Below are 16,352 nucleotides of genomic sequence, written 5' to 3'. Positions count from 1 at the left end.
ACCCAGTGTCCCCAAAGAACCCCACCCCGCAAGGCGGGATCAGAGCCTGAAGGTACCAGTGTTGGTGCACTTATTAAATACCTTCCGGCTACTCCAGCATCCGGTAACAGACTTCAAAAAGGATCCACCGATCCAGCGTAGTCTCTCACGAGTTGGGAATGTCCAGCAGCTTGAGCCCAAACCACTGTTCGCACACCGCAGCTCAGGAAGAACACTGTGTCCCTGTCTGCGAATACAGTAAGGGAATAGGATGTCTCTCTCTCTAGGGCTTTCCCTGCAGCACCACAAGCTAATGGTGACTCAGGGTCTGCACTGGGGCCTGAGGGGAAATCTGGCCTACGCAGGTGGGTCACTGACCCCCTGCACACACACACACACACACCCTCTCCCCTTGCTCCTGCGGTGCTAGCGTGGTCTCTCCCCCATGCTTCCCTTTCCTGCCTGCCAGCAATCCCTGCACTCCTATTCGTTCCCTGGTGTCATGTGACTCTGCTGAAGCTCATGGGGATTGTAGTTTTACTTCAGAGCCTCCTGTCATTGGCCAGCCGTTTCACGCGCTTACACTGCGCATGCGCGAACTCTCTCCGTGCCTCCGGTCGCGCATGAGTATTGGGCAATGCCCATTACAACATTGCGGCGCCCTGTGCTATCGGGCCGCCGTGGAACCTCCGGACGCTCCCTCACAGCACCCCCGTGATTGCGCCCTACAGCGGAGGTACAGAGGGGAAACCAGAACACCCCTACATATATATATATATATATATATACCAATTAAGAAAGAACCTTTGTAAATCAGATATATGTATAGCATGCCATTAATGTGATGCCTGTTAGTATCAGACCTGCCCTGTTATGGGCATGGTTACATGCCCAACCCCCAGGGTATATACTATCACTCCCCCAGAAGTCAGGGAGTCTCTTTCTTCCCCCTGTGGAGTGGGTACCATCTACCCTGTATCCCACCAGGGGATACAGAAGGAGCTCAGGAGGGAACCTAGATGGGCCTCAAGCCTTAATGTAACCTTCAGGGAAATCATGGAAGCTCCAACTTCTGCTGTAAGACAATAAAGAATCACGGAACCATCTAATAGTGTGCCTGCCTGTCTGGGCCATACAAGAAGTGTTAGCATGAACCATCCTGGGGCTCCAGGATCCTCGCTGACTGGAGGCGCTGCCAACTGAGAATGAAGCACCCTGAAAGCATGTCCTGATTCTCCCTACACCACCGCGGAACAACTCAGAACCTCCTGTACTACCAACAGGTATGCACAGCACCAGAAAGACACAGGTAGCGACCCAAATCTCACGTAGGGTGGGGGAACAGGTGCTACATATGTATGAAAGAAAAACCTATCAAAGAATATTCTGCATATGTTGACACTTTGTCTTGAAATCTGGATTCACACATTACAATGTAATTATCATTGAATTGGATTTCTTATGGAGGATTTATCAGATGTGCTTGAAATGATGTTCATTTATTATTATTATTATTATTATTATTATTATTATTATTATCAGTATCCGCTGCAGTGCATATTCCCCAAACCCTGGCATTGCTCTAGGTCTAGGAGACAATGCACCAGTTGCAGCAGTCAGAAAAAGGATCAGGATTCATGTTCTTCTTAGGCTGCGTCCCCGCTAGCGCTGAGCTCGCTGAGCGGGCGGCGCTTGGCGAGGTGACTTGCATATATATATATATGCAAGTCCCTGCTCACGCGATGCGCGCCCGCGTATGCGCGGGCACACACGCTCAGCGTTTAGGCAAATAAAATTTTTAAACTTCCCCTCTCGCTCAACTATTCGGCAATGCCGACCCCCCTTCCCCCCCCGCAAGCTCGCGAGCAGACGCAGGACACCCGCCACGCATGCTTTGAGCGCGCTAGCGGGGACTCAGCCTTATAATGGTGAAAGGCAATATTGGTTTTACAATCGATACTGGAGATGCCTCCAGTACACGCAGTACAGGCAGCAGATGCAGTCAGTGTCAGCTGAAACTGACACCATTTCCTCTTTGCTGCTTCATGTGTTGATATGGAACCATCACTCACTCGTGCTCCAGATCTTATAACATACCAATTTATTCATGAAAGTAGTTTGATGTACCCATCAACGCCCTAACCATGCTTCTCTGTTTGGCCATAATCACAAAACTTACCTGCATGGCGATCATATGCACATTCTCAGGATGCAAATGTTTTATTTTTATCCCACAATCTATAAAACATATGGTGAAATCTTTATCGAAAGGATCAAAATGTTTGGTGCAATAATGAAAAAAATATTAAAAGATCTTCAAAGCTAAATGACAGAAAAACATTGTAAGGAAAAGGAAAAAAAAAATCACCCAAGAACTCAATAATAGTCAGGAAGCAACATGCATTCACGCCCTCTATCTACTCCTTCCTGCTGCTGGGGAGCTCCCCTAAGCCTGAAGCCAGACATACACACCTGATCTTACCCACGCCTCCCTGCCACCTCTTCCACTGTAAAGTGTGTTAACCCTTAAGTTATTTGACTAACCTTAAAACTTGCCCCACAAATCAAGCATCCCAACAGCCTGCACTCATGGTTATTGTCCCACACTCAGCCACTCCTACCACAAATTGTGACCAAGCACTGCCATCTACAGCACTTCTTCCCTCACCTACTGTCTCTGTAAGTTTCCCCTCAAACCTCTTAGATGGTAAGCTCTTCGGGGCAGGGATTTCCTTTCCTATTGTCGGATTTTGCTGCACTTATTGTATTATTATAATTCCCTGTACTGTATTCTTTGCGAAGTGCTGAGTACACTTTTGGCGCTATATAAATAAAGACATACAATAGCGCCATTAATGTACATAGCGCTTCACAGCAGTAATACACGTGACTATCATATAAATAACAAATAATACAAATAACACATGATGAGAATAAGTGCCTCAGACATAAAAGTTACATTTAGGAAAAGAAGTCCCTGCCCCGAAGAGCTTACAATCTAATTGGTAGGTAGGAAGAACATACAGAGACAGTGGGGGGCATTCTGGTAAGTGCGTCTGCAGGGAGCCAAGGTCAATGTATCGTGTATAGTATCAGCCACGGTGCTACTCAAATGCTTCTTTAAGCAAGTGTGTCTTAAGGTGGGTCTTAAAGGTGGATAGAGAGGGTGCTAGTCGGGTACTGAGGGGAAGGGCATTCCAGAGGTGTGGGGCAGTCAGTGAGAAAGGTTTATGATGCCCATTCATTTTATGACAACAAGCTACTTAATCATGGCGGGTCAGGGAAACGTCAGTCCACATCCACCCTCATCCAATTCAGATCCTACTAACTACTCAGAACAATGAATACATTTCTACAGAAAAAAACACTGTCCCATTCCCATCTTCCTTTAAACATGCCCTTATCCCATCTAATTTAAAGAGCCTCTCACCCTAACCACTGCCCTATCTCTCTGCTCCTCTTAGCTCCCAAGATGCTCAAGAGAATTATATAAAACCTCTTGTACCACTTTCTCCTCTCCAAATTCCTGCTCAACTTTATGCGGTTTGACTTGCACCCTCAACACTTCACTGAGACGTCACCAACAAAAATGACTGAAGAATCACAGCAAAGTGTACGGCTCATTTCACCTTACTTATTCTCTTTGATCTCTCTGCTGCCTATTGTTACACATGATACACTATTGTTCACCTCCTTCTCCTACACACCCTCCACTCTATTAGCCTACATGATACATCCCTCTCCTTGTTCACATCTTACCTATCTAACCACTTCTTTAGTGTTTCGTTTCTGGTGTCCCCTCCTCTCCCATCCCGTTTGTTGTTGGGTTCCACCCGTCTCTGTCCTAGGCCCTCTGCTCTTCTCATTCTATCCCTCTTCTCTTAGTAAACTCATATAACAAGAGGGTCCTCCGGTTAATTTTGTATTGTTTTGCCTCCATTTGTTCTCATTTGGTTTGTTTTTTATGGGTGTCTCTTGCAAGTTTCCCATTTTTGAGAAATGTCCGCCCCTGACCCCTACTTTCCTTGTCATATTATACACACACATACTGTAGCTACATTTGCTAACGCATTCTTGGCATGTTTGTGTTTTTTTCTGTAGAACAGCGTGAAAAGTGTCTTTCTGGGTGGACTTTAGTGAATGAAAAATGCTATTTTTTTTCTGAGCACCTGAAGACTAAAGAAGAAAGTAACCAGTTCTGTGTCTTAAAGGAATCAACACTGGCCACGGTGAAATCAGAGAATACTATGTTACAGGTATCTTCGTATCACTCCCCATGGAGACGCAAAGCATTTGCAGTATTATGTGTCGCCTTTTCTGATAACTGGTACAATGTATCACTACAAGGCTCTGCTTTATAACCTCTTTACATAAAGGAAAACCTGAGGCCATAAACTTTCTTTTTTACTAGAGATCCTGTATTTTGCGGTATAACTCACACTTTCACTAAACTCTGATAATATTATTAACTTTCATTATGGGGTAATTTATATCACAACCACATCTACATATTATCTAAATGTCACGGGAGACCGGCAATTTACACCTTTATACCGGGATCATATCACTGAGCAAAACCAAGAAGTAAAACAAATTGCGATTTATTCCTTAGAACCAGACGTACACACAATGGGTTACAATTTACAGAAGAAAACACACTTACTGGGGGTCTGGGATACAAAACGAACCTTTCCTTGGGAAATAGCGCAGAGAACAAAGTCTTTACAAAGTCTTTCAGATGACCGGGACTAAGCCCGAAAAGTCCTGGAACTGATCTCGGCGCGCAGTTCCTGCCGCCAGCGCGCTTTCCCCTCTGCAGGTGCTGAAATCCCTTGACCGGGAGCGAGTACGAAACGTCCTGGTACTCTTTTCGGCGTGTAGTTCCAGCCACGACCGCTACGTTCCCTTTTCAGAACTTGGGACTTGCCTTTTCTTGCCTTGAAATGTCTGAAGCCGGCTCGCGTCTATTTCTCACAGAGCATTTTTTGGTCAGTTCAAATCTGCCGCTGCTGTCTTGGCACTTAGAATCTCTTGAGCTGATTGGGACTGAAATTATATAAGAAACCTAGCAGCCATTCACAGAATACCTCCACCAATCAGAGGGTGGGAATTTTGCCACCAGCCTATCAGCGTTTTGCCGTTACCCTGAAGCTGGGTGGGCATGAATTTCAATTCTGCAAAGGGGCATGCACTATCCTGGCACCTCTGCCACTTGACATATTGAACCCCCTGCTCCTCAGAGTCTGGGAACAGGCAAACGGTCGCCTAATAACCCTTATTCATGTCAGGACGTGGGTACTCAAGTATAACTCCGGTACTCCGCCCATCCTGACATCTTGGCATCTCTGTGGCTTTCAAGTCCGGGACCTGAGCAGACTTAGTGGCATCAACTTGGTAGCCAGCTGGTCTCTCGGAACCACAGACTTAGAAATCCCAGGCTCATATACTGTGCATAAACATATATACCATGTTAATAAAAATATCACAAAATTCTTCTAAGTCCCTCGTCCCCTAGGATCTACTGAAAAGACTCGCGTTCATTTTCAGAGCTCCTAGACCTTCCTATTAGAAGTTTGCTAAAACGTTGCTTTAAATAAGGCTTAGGTTAAGTTCCAGAGTTGCTTCTAATGTACCGAAGCTGGACTTAATAATTTCACTCACAACCTCATGGATGGTTGGAGACACTCCGAACCCCTATACCGGGTCCGGAGTTCTGGGCATGTACTGGGGGGGACTCCCACTAAACTAGGTGGAGAACAGAGAAAAAACAGGCACCGTGTTTTTTCTCTGTTCTCCACGTTTATTCCTAAAGAAAAATCGGATGCACACCCCTATCTGGCAGAAGAAGTTCATGGGATCACATCCACTCCAAAAAGTGAGTTATTTATTTATGAACTGTGCAAAGTTTTACATAACTCCTATCTGACATACATGTTGGGACACTTTTTCAATTACAAGTGTGGCCCCTTACTGCAGTGTTTGTGGGGGCCGTAGCCCACTAGTCAGAGTGTATAGAGGAGTGATTTTCCCATTCAATCCATCAAAAGGGGTCATCATCTCAGGAATAGTCTGTGTAATTGAAATTAATATTCAAATTCATGAAGGTTTTTCTTAGAAGCACCGCACATTTTCATTTTTTTATCCCACTAAACTAGGGACCCCTGACTATACCGGGGATACGTGTATCTCTATGCCCCCTTTTACCTTTCTGGTCTGTGCTGAAGCAGGGCATCCTGGCGGTGAGCCGCGTAACTGCTTCCCAGGGAGGACTTGTCCGGAGGTCTGTGTCTACATGTCCCGGGAATCTGACTCGGCTCCCGGACACATTTTTGGGTTGGCCAGCAAATCTGGTCCCCGGCTACCTAGACACAATCCGACAACACCTTTACCACAAAGTCCCCCCTGAAACTCATAGCCTGAGAATCTCAGCTGGTTAGCACCCCTGGAAAGGCAAAAGACACATACAGTACATTCTTTATTGTCGCATATTTTCATACAATGCATGGCAGTACATATACGGCAGTCAGGCCCAAGAGCTGACACTCTCTAGAGCCCCAAAACATGGATCAGGGGCAACCTAGTGGGCTTGACCTTTATTTGTGAGCATGGTTACCCCCTCACCGTCACACTAAACACTTCTAAAATTAATCATTAAAAATGATAGTATTCTTGTTGACTAATTGTGGCCGCTATGTGCATAGTGTGACGTACTGGAAATCATGTAAATACAGTGAGAAAATTACCAGTTCACATACTATTCATTATACTCTGATGTGAAAGTCACATCTTCTTATTACCTAATCAAGCTGGTTAATATTATCACTTAGCCTATCTATATAAAGTATTTGCTGGGAGATACATAACCAGGCTAGGCATGCAGTATGTCAGTATGGAGTAGATCATAGCAAAAGCTAAAACACACTCTGGACTACAGGGGCAGTGTCCCTAACTATGGGCCTGTCCCTGCAGCAACCACAAACTGAGGGGAGTCGGGGCTCAGCTGGGACCTAACAGGGGGTATCTGGCCTAGTGCAGGTGCCACAGACCCCTGCACACACAACCTACCCCTTCCTTGTCCCAGCTCTGACTGGCATGGTCCAGACGTGCCAAATCTGGCTCACCTGACTAACAGACCCTGGGGTTGCTGGGGGTTGTAGTTCCCCTGCTTGGCCTGTCCCTTTAATCGCCGCCACTTGCGCTGTACTGAGATCTTTAAAGGCCGCCGCAACTCCAGGCACTTCACTACACATGCGTGATGCATCCTGCGCATGCGCAAATATTAACAAAATTGCGGCGCCCTGCAAAAGGTGCTGCCGGTGGCACGATCGCCATTGCAGCAGTCGCGCAACTTCCCGGACACTGTCGAGACCTGCCCCCTGCCTGCGCTGCATAGCGCACCCGTGCCGGAAGGTAAAGGGCTTACGGGGGACCGGGGACCTGGCTACATCTCTGCACTATTAATCCGTCAGCCCGGCTGATTTTGGTTAATTTCCGGCCACAGGCCTGGCCCGGTAGCACCTAAAATAGTGGTTCATGAGAGGGCTGTTCTTGATAGGTTATTGTTAAACCGGTTGGTTGTATCAACCCTTGTTTAATTCCCCTATCTCTTCCTCTCGGCGCGCAGTTCCTGCCACCACGCGCTTTCCCCTCTGGAGGCGCTGAAATCCCTTGACCGGGAGCGAGTACGAAACGTCCTGGTACTCTTTTCGGCGTGTAGTTCCAGCCGCGACCGCTACGTACCCTTTTCAGAACTTGGGACTTGCCTTTTCTTGCCTTGAAATGTCTGAAGCCGGCTCGCGTCTATTTCTCACAGAGCATTTTTTGGTCAGTTCAAATCTGCCGCTGCTGTCTTGGCACTTAGAATCTCCTGAGCTAATTTTGACTGAAATTATATAAGAAACCTAGCAGCCATTCACAGAATACCTCCACCAATCAGAGTGTGGGAATTTTGCCACCAGCCTATCAGCGTTTTGCTGTTACCCTGAAGCTGGGTGGGCATGAATTTCAATTCTGCAAAGGGGCATGCGCCAACCTGGCACCTCTGCCACTTGGCATATTGAACCCCCTGCTCCTCAGAGTCTGGGAACAGGCAAATGGTCGCCTAATAACCCTTATTCATGTCAGGACGTGGGTACTCAAGTATAACTCCGGTACTCCACCCGCCCAAACACCTTGGCATCTCTGTGGCTTTCAAGTCCGGGACCCGAGCAGACTTAGTGGCATCAACTTGGTAGCCAGCTGGTCTCTCGGAACCACAGACTTAAAAATCCCAGGCTCATATACAGTGCATAAACATATATACCATGTTAATAAAAATATCACAAAATTCTTCTAACTGCCTCGTCCCCTAGGATCTACTGAAAAGACGCTCGCGTTCATTTTCAGAGCTCCTAGACCTTCCTATTAGAAGTTAGTTACCTTATTACCTAATCAAGCTGGTTAATATTATCACTTAGCCTATCTATATAAAGTATTTGCTGGGAGATACATAACCAGGCTAGGCATGCAGTATGTCAGTATGGAGTAGATCATAGCAAAAGTTAAAACACACTCTGGACTACAGGGGCAGTGTCCCTAACTAACTAACCTGTCCATGCAGCAACCACAAGCTGAGGGGAGTCGGGGCTCAGGTGGGACCTAACAGGGGGTATCTGGCCTAGTGCAGGTGCGACAGACACCTGCACACACAACCTACCCCTTCCTTGTCCCAGCTCTGACTGGCATGGTCCAGACGTGCCAAATGTGGCTCACCTGACTAACAGCCCCTGGAGTTGCTGGGGGTTGTAGTTCCCCTGCTTGGCCTGTCCCTTTAATCGCCGCCACTTGCGCTGTACTGAGATCTTTAAAGGCCGCCACAACTCCAGGCACTTCACTACACATGCGTGATGCATCCTGCGCATGCGCAAATATTAACAAAATTGCGGTGCCCGGCAAAGGGTGCTGCCGGCGCCACGATCGCCATTGCAGCAGCCGCGCAACTTCCCCGACACTGTCAAGACCTGCCCCCTGCCTCCGCTGCATAGCGCACCCGTGCCGGAAGGTAAAGGGCTTACGGGGGAGCAGGGGACCGGGCTACATCTCTGCACTATTAATCCGTCAGCCCGGCTGATTTTGGTTATTTTCCGGCCACAGGCCTGGCCCGGTAGCACCTAGGATAGTGGTTCATGAGAGGGCTGTTCTTGATAGGTTATTGTTAAACCGGTTGGTTGTATCAACCCTTGTTTAATTCCCCTATCTCTTCCTCTGAGAGCCACTGCCGTCTCTTCCACAGAGAACTCCCCTTCCTCCCACCAATGATCCACAATATCCACGCTGAACAGCAAGAGCCATGTCCGGTTCATATGATGAACATACCCTTGAAACATGGGTTCCCACCATGGCAATACTTTCCCCACATTTGCATTACACACAGACACATCAGACTCGGAAGCTGCCCCAGAGGGTGTTCCTGACCTTTCTGACCCTTCTCTAGAAAATATACAGTGGCGACAGCCTTTAGTCTAAAGCGGCCGCCACCGCGGGTATTTTTAAACCGCGTGCAGACGCGGGCTTTTTTTTTTTTTTCGGCGCCGCAGGCGCTTCCATTGTTTAGCGCCATTAGCGCTGATTGGAGAAACGCGCGGCCAAGTTCGGCGGCTGAAAAAAAAAGCCCCGAACAATTGCGGGTAAGCTGTAGAATAAGCTTAGCCACAACAGTAACATATTCTTGCATCCCAACCCCAGCAGGATCATCATCAAACCCAGCCCAGTTTCTCCAGTCCTGGGAAGATTTTGTTACCTTTTGATTGTCCCGAGCAATAACGGTGGAAGCCTTGGGCACAGCAGTGTGTTCAGAGGTGCCAAGCACATTAGGCCTACCACGGCCTGTTACGGCTAACACTTTATGCTGGTCAGGGTCCGTAATGGCCTTATGGCCTTGGCCCTTGGCTCGTCATGGTACCGCTGCAAGAATAAGTCAGTCGGGGCCTTACTCACCGGACTGGGTGTATCAAGGTCCTCCTCCACCTTGGCAGTCACCTCCGTGATGACCACATCCGGTCACACCGGAAGGGTGTTGACGTCGTCGGTGCGGAAAGAAATACCGTCCGGTACCTCTCCAATGGATTCCTATGCTGGAACCTGGGAAGGAAACGCATCCTCACCGCTCCGACGATCCTGGGCGGGAGCAGGCACATCCGATGCCGCCTCATGAGGAACCTCCAAGGCCTTGGTGCTCCTCCACTCAGGGTGCGCTGTCACCTTCGATGACATCACAGATACAGGACTCAGCTCCTGCTCGCCCTTGGAGGTTGGCATTTCCATGGCGGCAGCACTTGGGTGACACTCCAGCTTGAGCATCACGATGGAGCGCCCCCCTTCACTTTCTTCCGACGTAGCATTGAACACGCCCCCTGGGGCAGAGGACTGGAACACCTCGCTATTGCTGGTGGCGGATTGCAGGCAGCAGTCCTGCTCCTGCACCACCAGCGGAAGTGCCTCAACCTCCTCCCGGGTGGTCATCCCACCAGGTAAATTTCTTGAATAACGCGGGACAGAGACACGTTTCTCTTGAAGCGTCCGCTCCCGGGTCCTCCGTCCATGCCTTGTGTGGGTGTAGGTAAGCCCGCGCCCTCTCTGTGGGGCCCGGTGCGAGTGGTAGCCCCACCTTGGGCTTAAGATGGGAGTCCCGCACCTCTTACAACTTTACTCCAGGCTCACCTCTCCCCCAGGAAAGTCACAGATAGAACAGATACATGTAGGAAGTCTTCCCCCTTCAGTCTCACAAGCAGGAAGCCTCCTGACAGGTTAAATATTGAGATTGCACACTCATCCATATTGTGAGCCAGCACACAGGTCTCAGGCCCACCCCCCTGCCACTTAAGCAGTTAGTTTACTGCAGTGGAACCCAGATTAACCCTAACACTGCCTGCACTGGTAACAGGGGTTATGTGTTAGGCAGGGCAGAGTATTAGCCAAGAGGATACAGATGTATAAATGTACAAAAGAAGGGTAAAGTGCCAAGACCGAGCATCTAACTTATCAGAGTCTCACAAGTCAAAGAGATATAGCCCAGCAGAAGCTCAATCAAATATTCAAAATGGAGTAAAAAGGTAACATAGTGCCTTATGTGACGTGCTATAAAACATGGACAGCACTAATATTAGAGTCACATATAAATGAACAGTGACAGATAATGAATACATAACCCCTAGGCACAAAGGCACAATAAAGATGACGCTCCCTTTGATCACCCTTTCTACATAACTCTTTCATTCTTTGAACCCTCTTTATTCTTCATCTCATCGTTCTTCTCTTATGTGCTTCCTCTTCGATGAATAGTGCCGTTAAAGATTTTGATAATAATGCTAATAAATAAGTTTGTACCATAAAACTCAAAAAAAGTCTCTCCGGTCCTGTTTTTGATTATTTTAGAGTCACATAAAGAGACTGAATTCAGCGTATTGGATTGGACTTGACAGGGAACGGCGTGCCCGGAAACAATGTTACCAGTGGTATTGGCCTGATGGTTCAGTAGAGTAAGTTGTAACTCAGTTCACTTACTGTATGTGTGCTTCACAAGGATTTCCTCTGTGCTCACAGACTTCACAATCACTTCCTCTCTCTCCACAATCAATAATTGATGGTAATCTCTAGATCAGGCAGTGTGGTCACGGGGACTTCCCATGTCTTACTCACATACTGTAGGAAATAAACAGTCTTTCAAAAGCTAAAGAGCCCACTGGGGAGCACAAAAGGGTTTCCACATCCAATACACAACTTTGAATTTGGTGCCAGAACTCCTGAATAAAGACTCCACAGGTACAGTACCTCTCGTCAGTGCTCTGTCCCTGGGGGCAGTAAGGATGTATCTGCTTATAGGGTTTGGTTGACTCATCCAGTTATTGTAGCTAGATCCCCCACACTGTGCATTTACATTCACCTAATTACTCTGCATTATTAGGCATGCATGCTTTATACCAATACAATACATTCCACTTTAAAAGCTGAATGTCCAGAGGTCCAGCATTAGCTTAACAATTGAAAAACCCTTTTTCATTTCAATGGACCCTGCTCATTTTCAATCTAAAACCAACTGGTAACTAAATGGTAAAAACAGATATCCTGTTCTGTATTGTGCTTTTATCCTGTGTTTTATTGTGCTTTTTATTTGTTTCAATATATCTGTCATCGGTAAATTGTTTGCAATTTGACAATTAGATTCTGGGCGCTTTCTTTCTGCTTTTCTCTGTTACAAAGAGTCCTGGGCCTGATAAAACAAATGTGAAATGTGACATGGTTCCGACACTGTGAAGTGGGACTAACTTGGGTCTGGGGAACAATGGTTCAAAAGAGTGGAACCTTTGTTCGACCCAGACTCCAAGGCACTTACCTGTGCGGAGAACCATTGCTGGGTATTGTCCCCGTCGACATCATTCTCATAGGCCAGTGTGAATTTTCCACTCCCCTTAAGCCCGCCCTGTGTTACAAACACTGTCACCACCCCCGGCTTGGATTGGCCCATCACAGGCGAGCCCTCACTCTGATTGGGACGCACGCATCTTCCGTGCGCTGATTAGTCTACACCCTGTCTTCCATGCTTTCCTGCTGAGATGGCTGCCATTTTCTGCTCATTGGTAGTAGAGTTTTGGGTTAGTTGGTTCCAAACTGTGAGTAGTGTTGTACCTGTTGACCTCGGTTAAAATAATTTTGTTTTATTTAACCCCTTGCTCTGTATGCGGTCTCTCGTGACAATCCCTTTTTAAATTAATGTTTTTTTTTTAAAAATCGTTTGAGTGGTATTTAGTTTTAACATTTTTTTTACACGTTAAAATTGTTTTTTGATAAATTATATTTCAAAATAAATAAAACGTCCTTGATTTCACATAATGTTGCAGATATGGGGTAGAGAAGGGATTAAGAGTAAGGTAGCCAATTGATTATGGAGGAAATGGAGGATGATGCTATCATTGACAGCTGGAGGGTGAAGGATGGGTGTCAAAATCCCTGTAATATTGGCAGATACGCCTTCTTAAGGTCAACGTGTCTTCAACGGCTTCACTGTCACTTACTGGTCCTACAACATCAATGACGCCTGTGCTGGACTGGCAGCAGAACCGTGATACAAATAAGCATTTCTTATTTATCATCACAATGTTACTATCATATCAGTACATTGCCCAACTTCTTTCTGCCCTATGGTTTTCATTTAGGAATCTGCTTCTGTTAATTTGCTTCTTTTTTATAGGTCCTCATTACCCACTAAATATATTGCTGTAAATTGTGCTAAAATGGATCAACGTCTCAGAACAGAACCGTGCTCTTCCCGCCTGCGCTGGATTTGTGAAAAAGAAATGGAAACCTTTGATTTAGGCGGCAGTCTCCAGGGCTGTTTTACACCATAAGTGTCCTTGACCTGTGACCTTCCCACTTATTCCACACTATGGGAGTGATGTTTAAAGGCAATTTTAAATAAAAATGTTTTGCATCATTGGCATCTTGCACATTGTGGGATCAATATCTCAAGGTTCTTCGCTCACATTTTTGCCACATGACACACAGATTATAACGGGACGTATCAAAATGCGCTTCACTTTTGACCTTTTACAAGCTTCAAAATAATCTCCGGGTCTGATGTGGCGTAAAATCTCATCAGCATTTCTTATATTTAATATAAATACATGTCGGAGATTGTTCGATGAGTGTTAACACAAATGTAGCCACTTTCCCTGAACCACAGCACAGAAATACATTTTTCTCGTCTCAGCTTCGACAAAACTCACACCGGGGTTTGCAAGGGGAAGTAAGAATGTAACAGCGAAAAGGAATATGCACACAGCGCACCGGGGATTAGTATAAATAGGATAGTTACTCTATCTCACAGGCTACAATACCAGCATTAAAATACACAAAGTGACGGGAAATATAGTTGAGCAATGATTGATCACCTATGGTGAAACCAGACCACGTAATGTACATGCAAAGATACAGTGAAGATGGTAGTTATAACATATAGTAACTACAACTCACTGCAGGCATATGAAGTGCAATGCAAACTGCCCAAAACAACATCCTCAGGATTTTCTGCCGAATTTCATTCCAGGAAGTCTGTGACGAGGTCCCGGTCAGGGTAAGCTCTTGCAAGCAGGCGCCCTGCACCTAGGAAAGGATAGATTTCAACCCCCAGACCCCAGTAAGTGTGCATATTTCGATGTTTCCAAGGTTTTTATCAAAATAAACCCCATTTTATTCCACCATCTTGTTTTGCCTAGTAAAAGATCCCAGATATAGATTTGTTAGAAGTCCTGTCTCCCAGGCTTTTTCTGGTGGCAGCGGTGGGATCATAGGGCTTTGGACTATAACTTCCTGTGGGGAATTATAGTACAAAGTGAGCTTGTGGATTGCAAGCTCTCAAAACAAGTGGTGTCGGAAAACACGTTATACAAAACAAGTGGTGTCGGAAAACACGTTATACAAAACAAGTGGTGTTGGAAAAAAACATTATACAAAACAAGGAATAAAACTTTTCAGTGTCACTTAGTTTAGTGCCACAAGGCGAAGATGGCTGCCCGTTCAGGATGATATCAGTCCTGGGATTGGGCAGCGGCAGCTGCCAAGTGTGAGACCTTCGGTCTGCAAACGGAGGGCCGTAGCAAGGCTGAGCTGGAAGCAATACTGGAGGAACATGAAGATGCCCTCGTCAGTGCTAACCCGGTGGGAGCTGTTGCCTGTACAGAGCACTGAGGAACAGAGCCCGGGGGACCGGTCCGGGTCGCCCCGGTGGCTCACGGGGAATGTATGATATGAATACATCTTTAAAAACAACAATAAAGATGTATTCATATCATACGTTTTAAAGTTATCTTTTATTCTTGCAAGTGTATTTATATTGTGACTAGTTGGTACATTATGTTTTATTATGCGGATGTTTATTATCTATTATTATAATTTAGTACCATGTGAATGCACTTTATACTTATCCTAGTTGGATGGGTATAAGGTATATCCTCACCGGGGTGGACTTCACCACGAGGTATCCCGAGACAGTAGCACTATCCTGCATAGAATCCCAGAAGGTAGTGGAGGTGCTAGACAATGTATTTACTAGGGTAGGTTTTTCTACAGAGTGTAAGGATTCTGCTGGATCCGTGCCGGGTTTTCACTACAATCCAGGTTTTCTGTCTCTCCTGCCCTACATGGACAGAGGGGGGGGGGTGAAAGAGAGACAAGGGCAGAGGGGGTGAAAGAGAGACATGTGGGTGTGAGACATATTGGGGGAGGGGGAGACACACTGGGGGAAAGAGAGAGACACTGGTAGGAGGAAGTGACACACTGGCTGGAGGGAGAGACACTGGGGGGGAGAGAGTGAGAGACACGCTGGGGGAGGGAGAGAGACACTGGAGGGAGGGAGCGGTGGGGGTCTTATAAAAATGTATTGGGGCGGTGGGGTCTTTTAAAAATGATCTTGAACCAAGAAAATATTTAAGGGGTTCCATTCTGTTTTACAAAATATAAAAGGGTTCCACGACTAAATTTAATTGGTAAACACTGCCATAGGGAGTCGCCGAGCAAAGTTCTGTGTGTTTGCAGATCCCGTCGGTCTTTACAGTTACACCTTAACCTCTTGCCTGTTTTGAATTCTTGTTGCTGACCCCAGACCGTGACCCCGACCTCGCTGCCTTCTGCCTGCCCTGACCTCCAGTTGCCTCCTCGACTTTGCACCTCTGCCGCAAGCCCTGACCTCTCTGCCTGTCCCATGGACTTTGCAACTCTGCCGCCAGCCCTGACCCCTGCTTCCATACCGACTACGGATACTCTTACAGGACTCTGTCCCTGGGTTGTGGTTGGTTTATTTGGAACTGCTGCAATGTCTCTGGGCTTCATGTAAAGTTAAGCAACTCCGCATGGTCCCCTACCACCTCAAAACGGGCAGACTGTGCAAGAGGTTCAATGGTACCCTGAGCAGATGCTTTGGCTATTTATTGAGGCCAAAGGGGGGAGGGGGACTGTGAAGCTCATCTACAACTCATATTTGCATATAGTGAGGTGCTGCTAGAGTCAACCCCTTCTCCCCTTTTGAGTTTCAAGCGTGTCTTGGAGGGAGACCTCACCCCTCCTATGTTTGCCCCCGGAACCGTGCCTATCACGTTAGTCGAACTGTTTACTCTCTATGTCAGGTTGCGTCCAACCTCGACGGTAGTGCAGAGGTTACAGTTCGTCCAACTAGCAGTGAGTGTTTAGAATCTTGATTTCCTGAAAACCACCCTGCTGGCTGAGGATGGTGCCACCCCGGTACCATGCCTCGTAGTCCCAGAGAAGGTGACCCCGATAGTCCCAAGAGCTGACACTCTAACGCTAGAGTGTCAGCTGAGCACCCAAGAAAGAGAGGGAGAGAT

The 16,352-nt window shown here is 46.8% G+C and overlaps 1 protein-coding gene across 1 annotated transcript in view; it reads left to right on the top strand.

Moving 5' to 3' along the window:
• Positions 1 to 13,413, top strand: part of LOC142468773 (killer cell lectin-like receptor subfamily F member 1) — a 28,296-nt gene extending 14,883 nt beyond the window's left edge. The window contains exons 2-4 of the mRNA XM_075575312.1: positions 4,081 to 4,235; positions 11,392 to 11,495; positions 13,205 to 13,413. Coding sequence (XP_075431427.1) covers positions 4,081 to 4,235; positions 11,392 to 11,495; positions 13,205 to 13,361 — 416 coding nt within the window. The 3' untranslated portion in view covers positions 13,362 to 13,413. The remainder of the gene's footprint in view (positions 1 to 4,080; positions 4,236 to 11,391; positions 11,496 to 13,204) is intronic.
• Positions 13,414 to 16,352: the final 2,939 nt, after the last annotated feature.

The sequence above is a fragment of the Ascaphus truei genome, chromosome 1 (genome assembly GCF_040206685.1).
Source record: "Ascaphus truei isolate aAscTru1 chromosome 1, aAscTru1.hap1, whole genome shotgun sequence".
Classification (NCBI taxonomy): Eukaryota; Metazoa; Chordata; class Amphibia; order Anura; family Ascaphidae; genus Ascaphus; species Ascaphus truei.
Note: the sequence above shows the minus strand (reverse complement) of the source record. Positions and strands in the feature narration are given on the sequence as shown.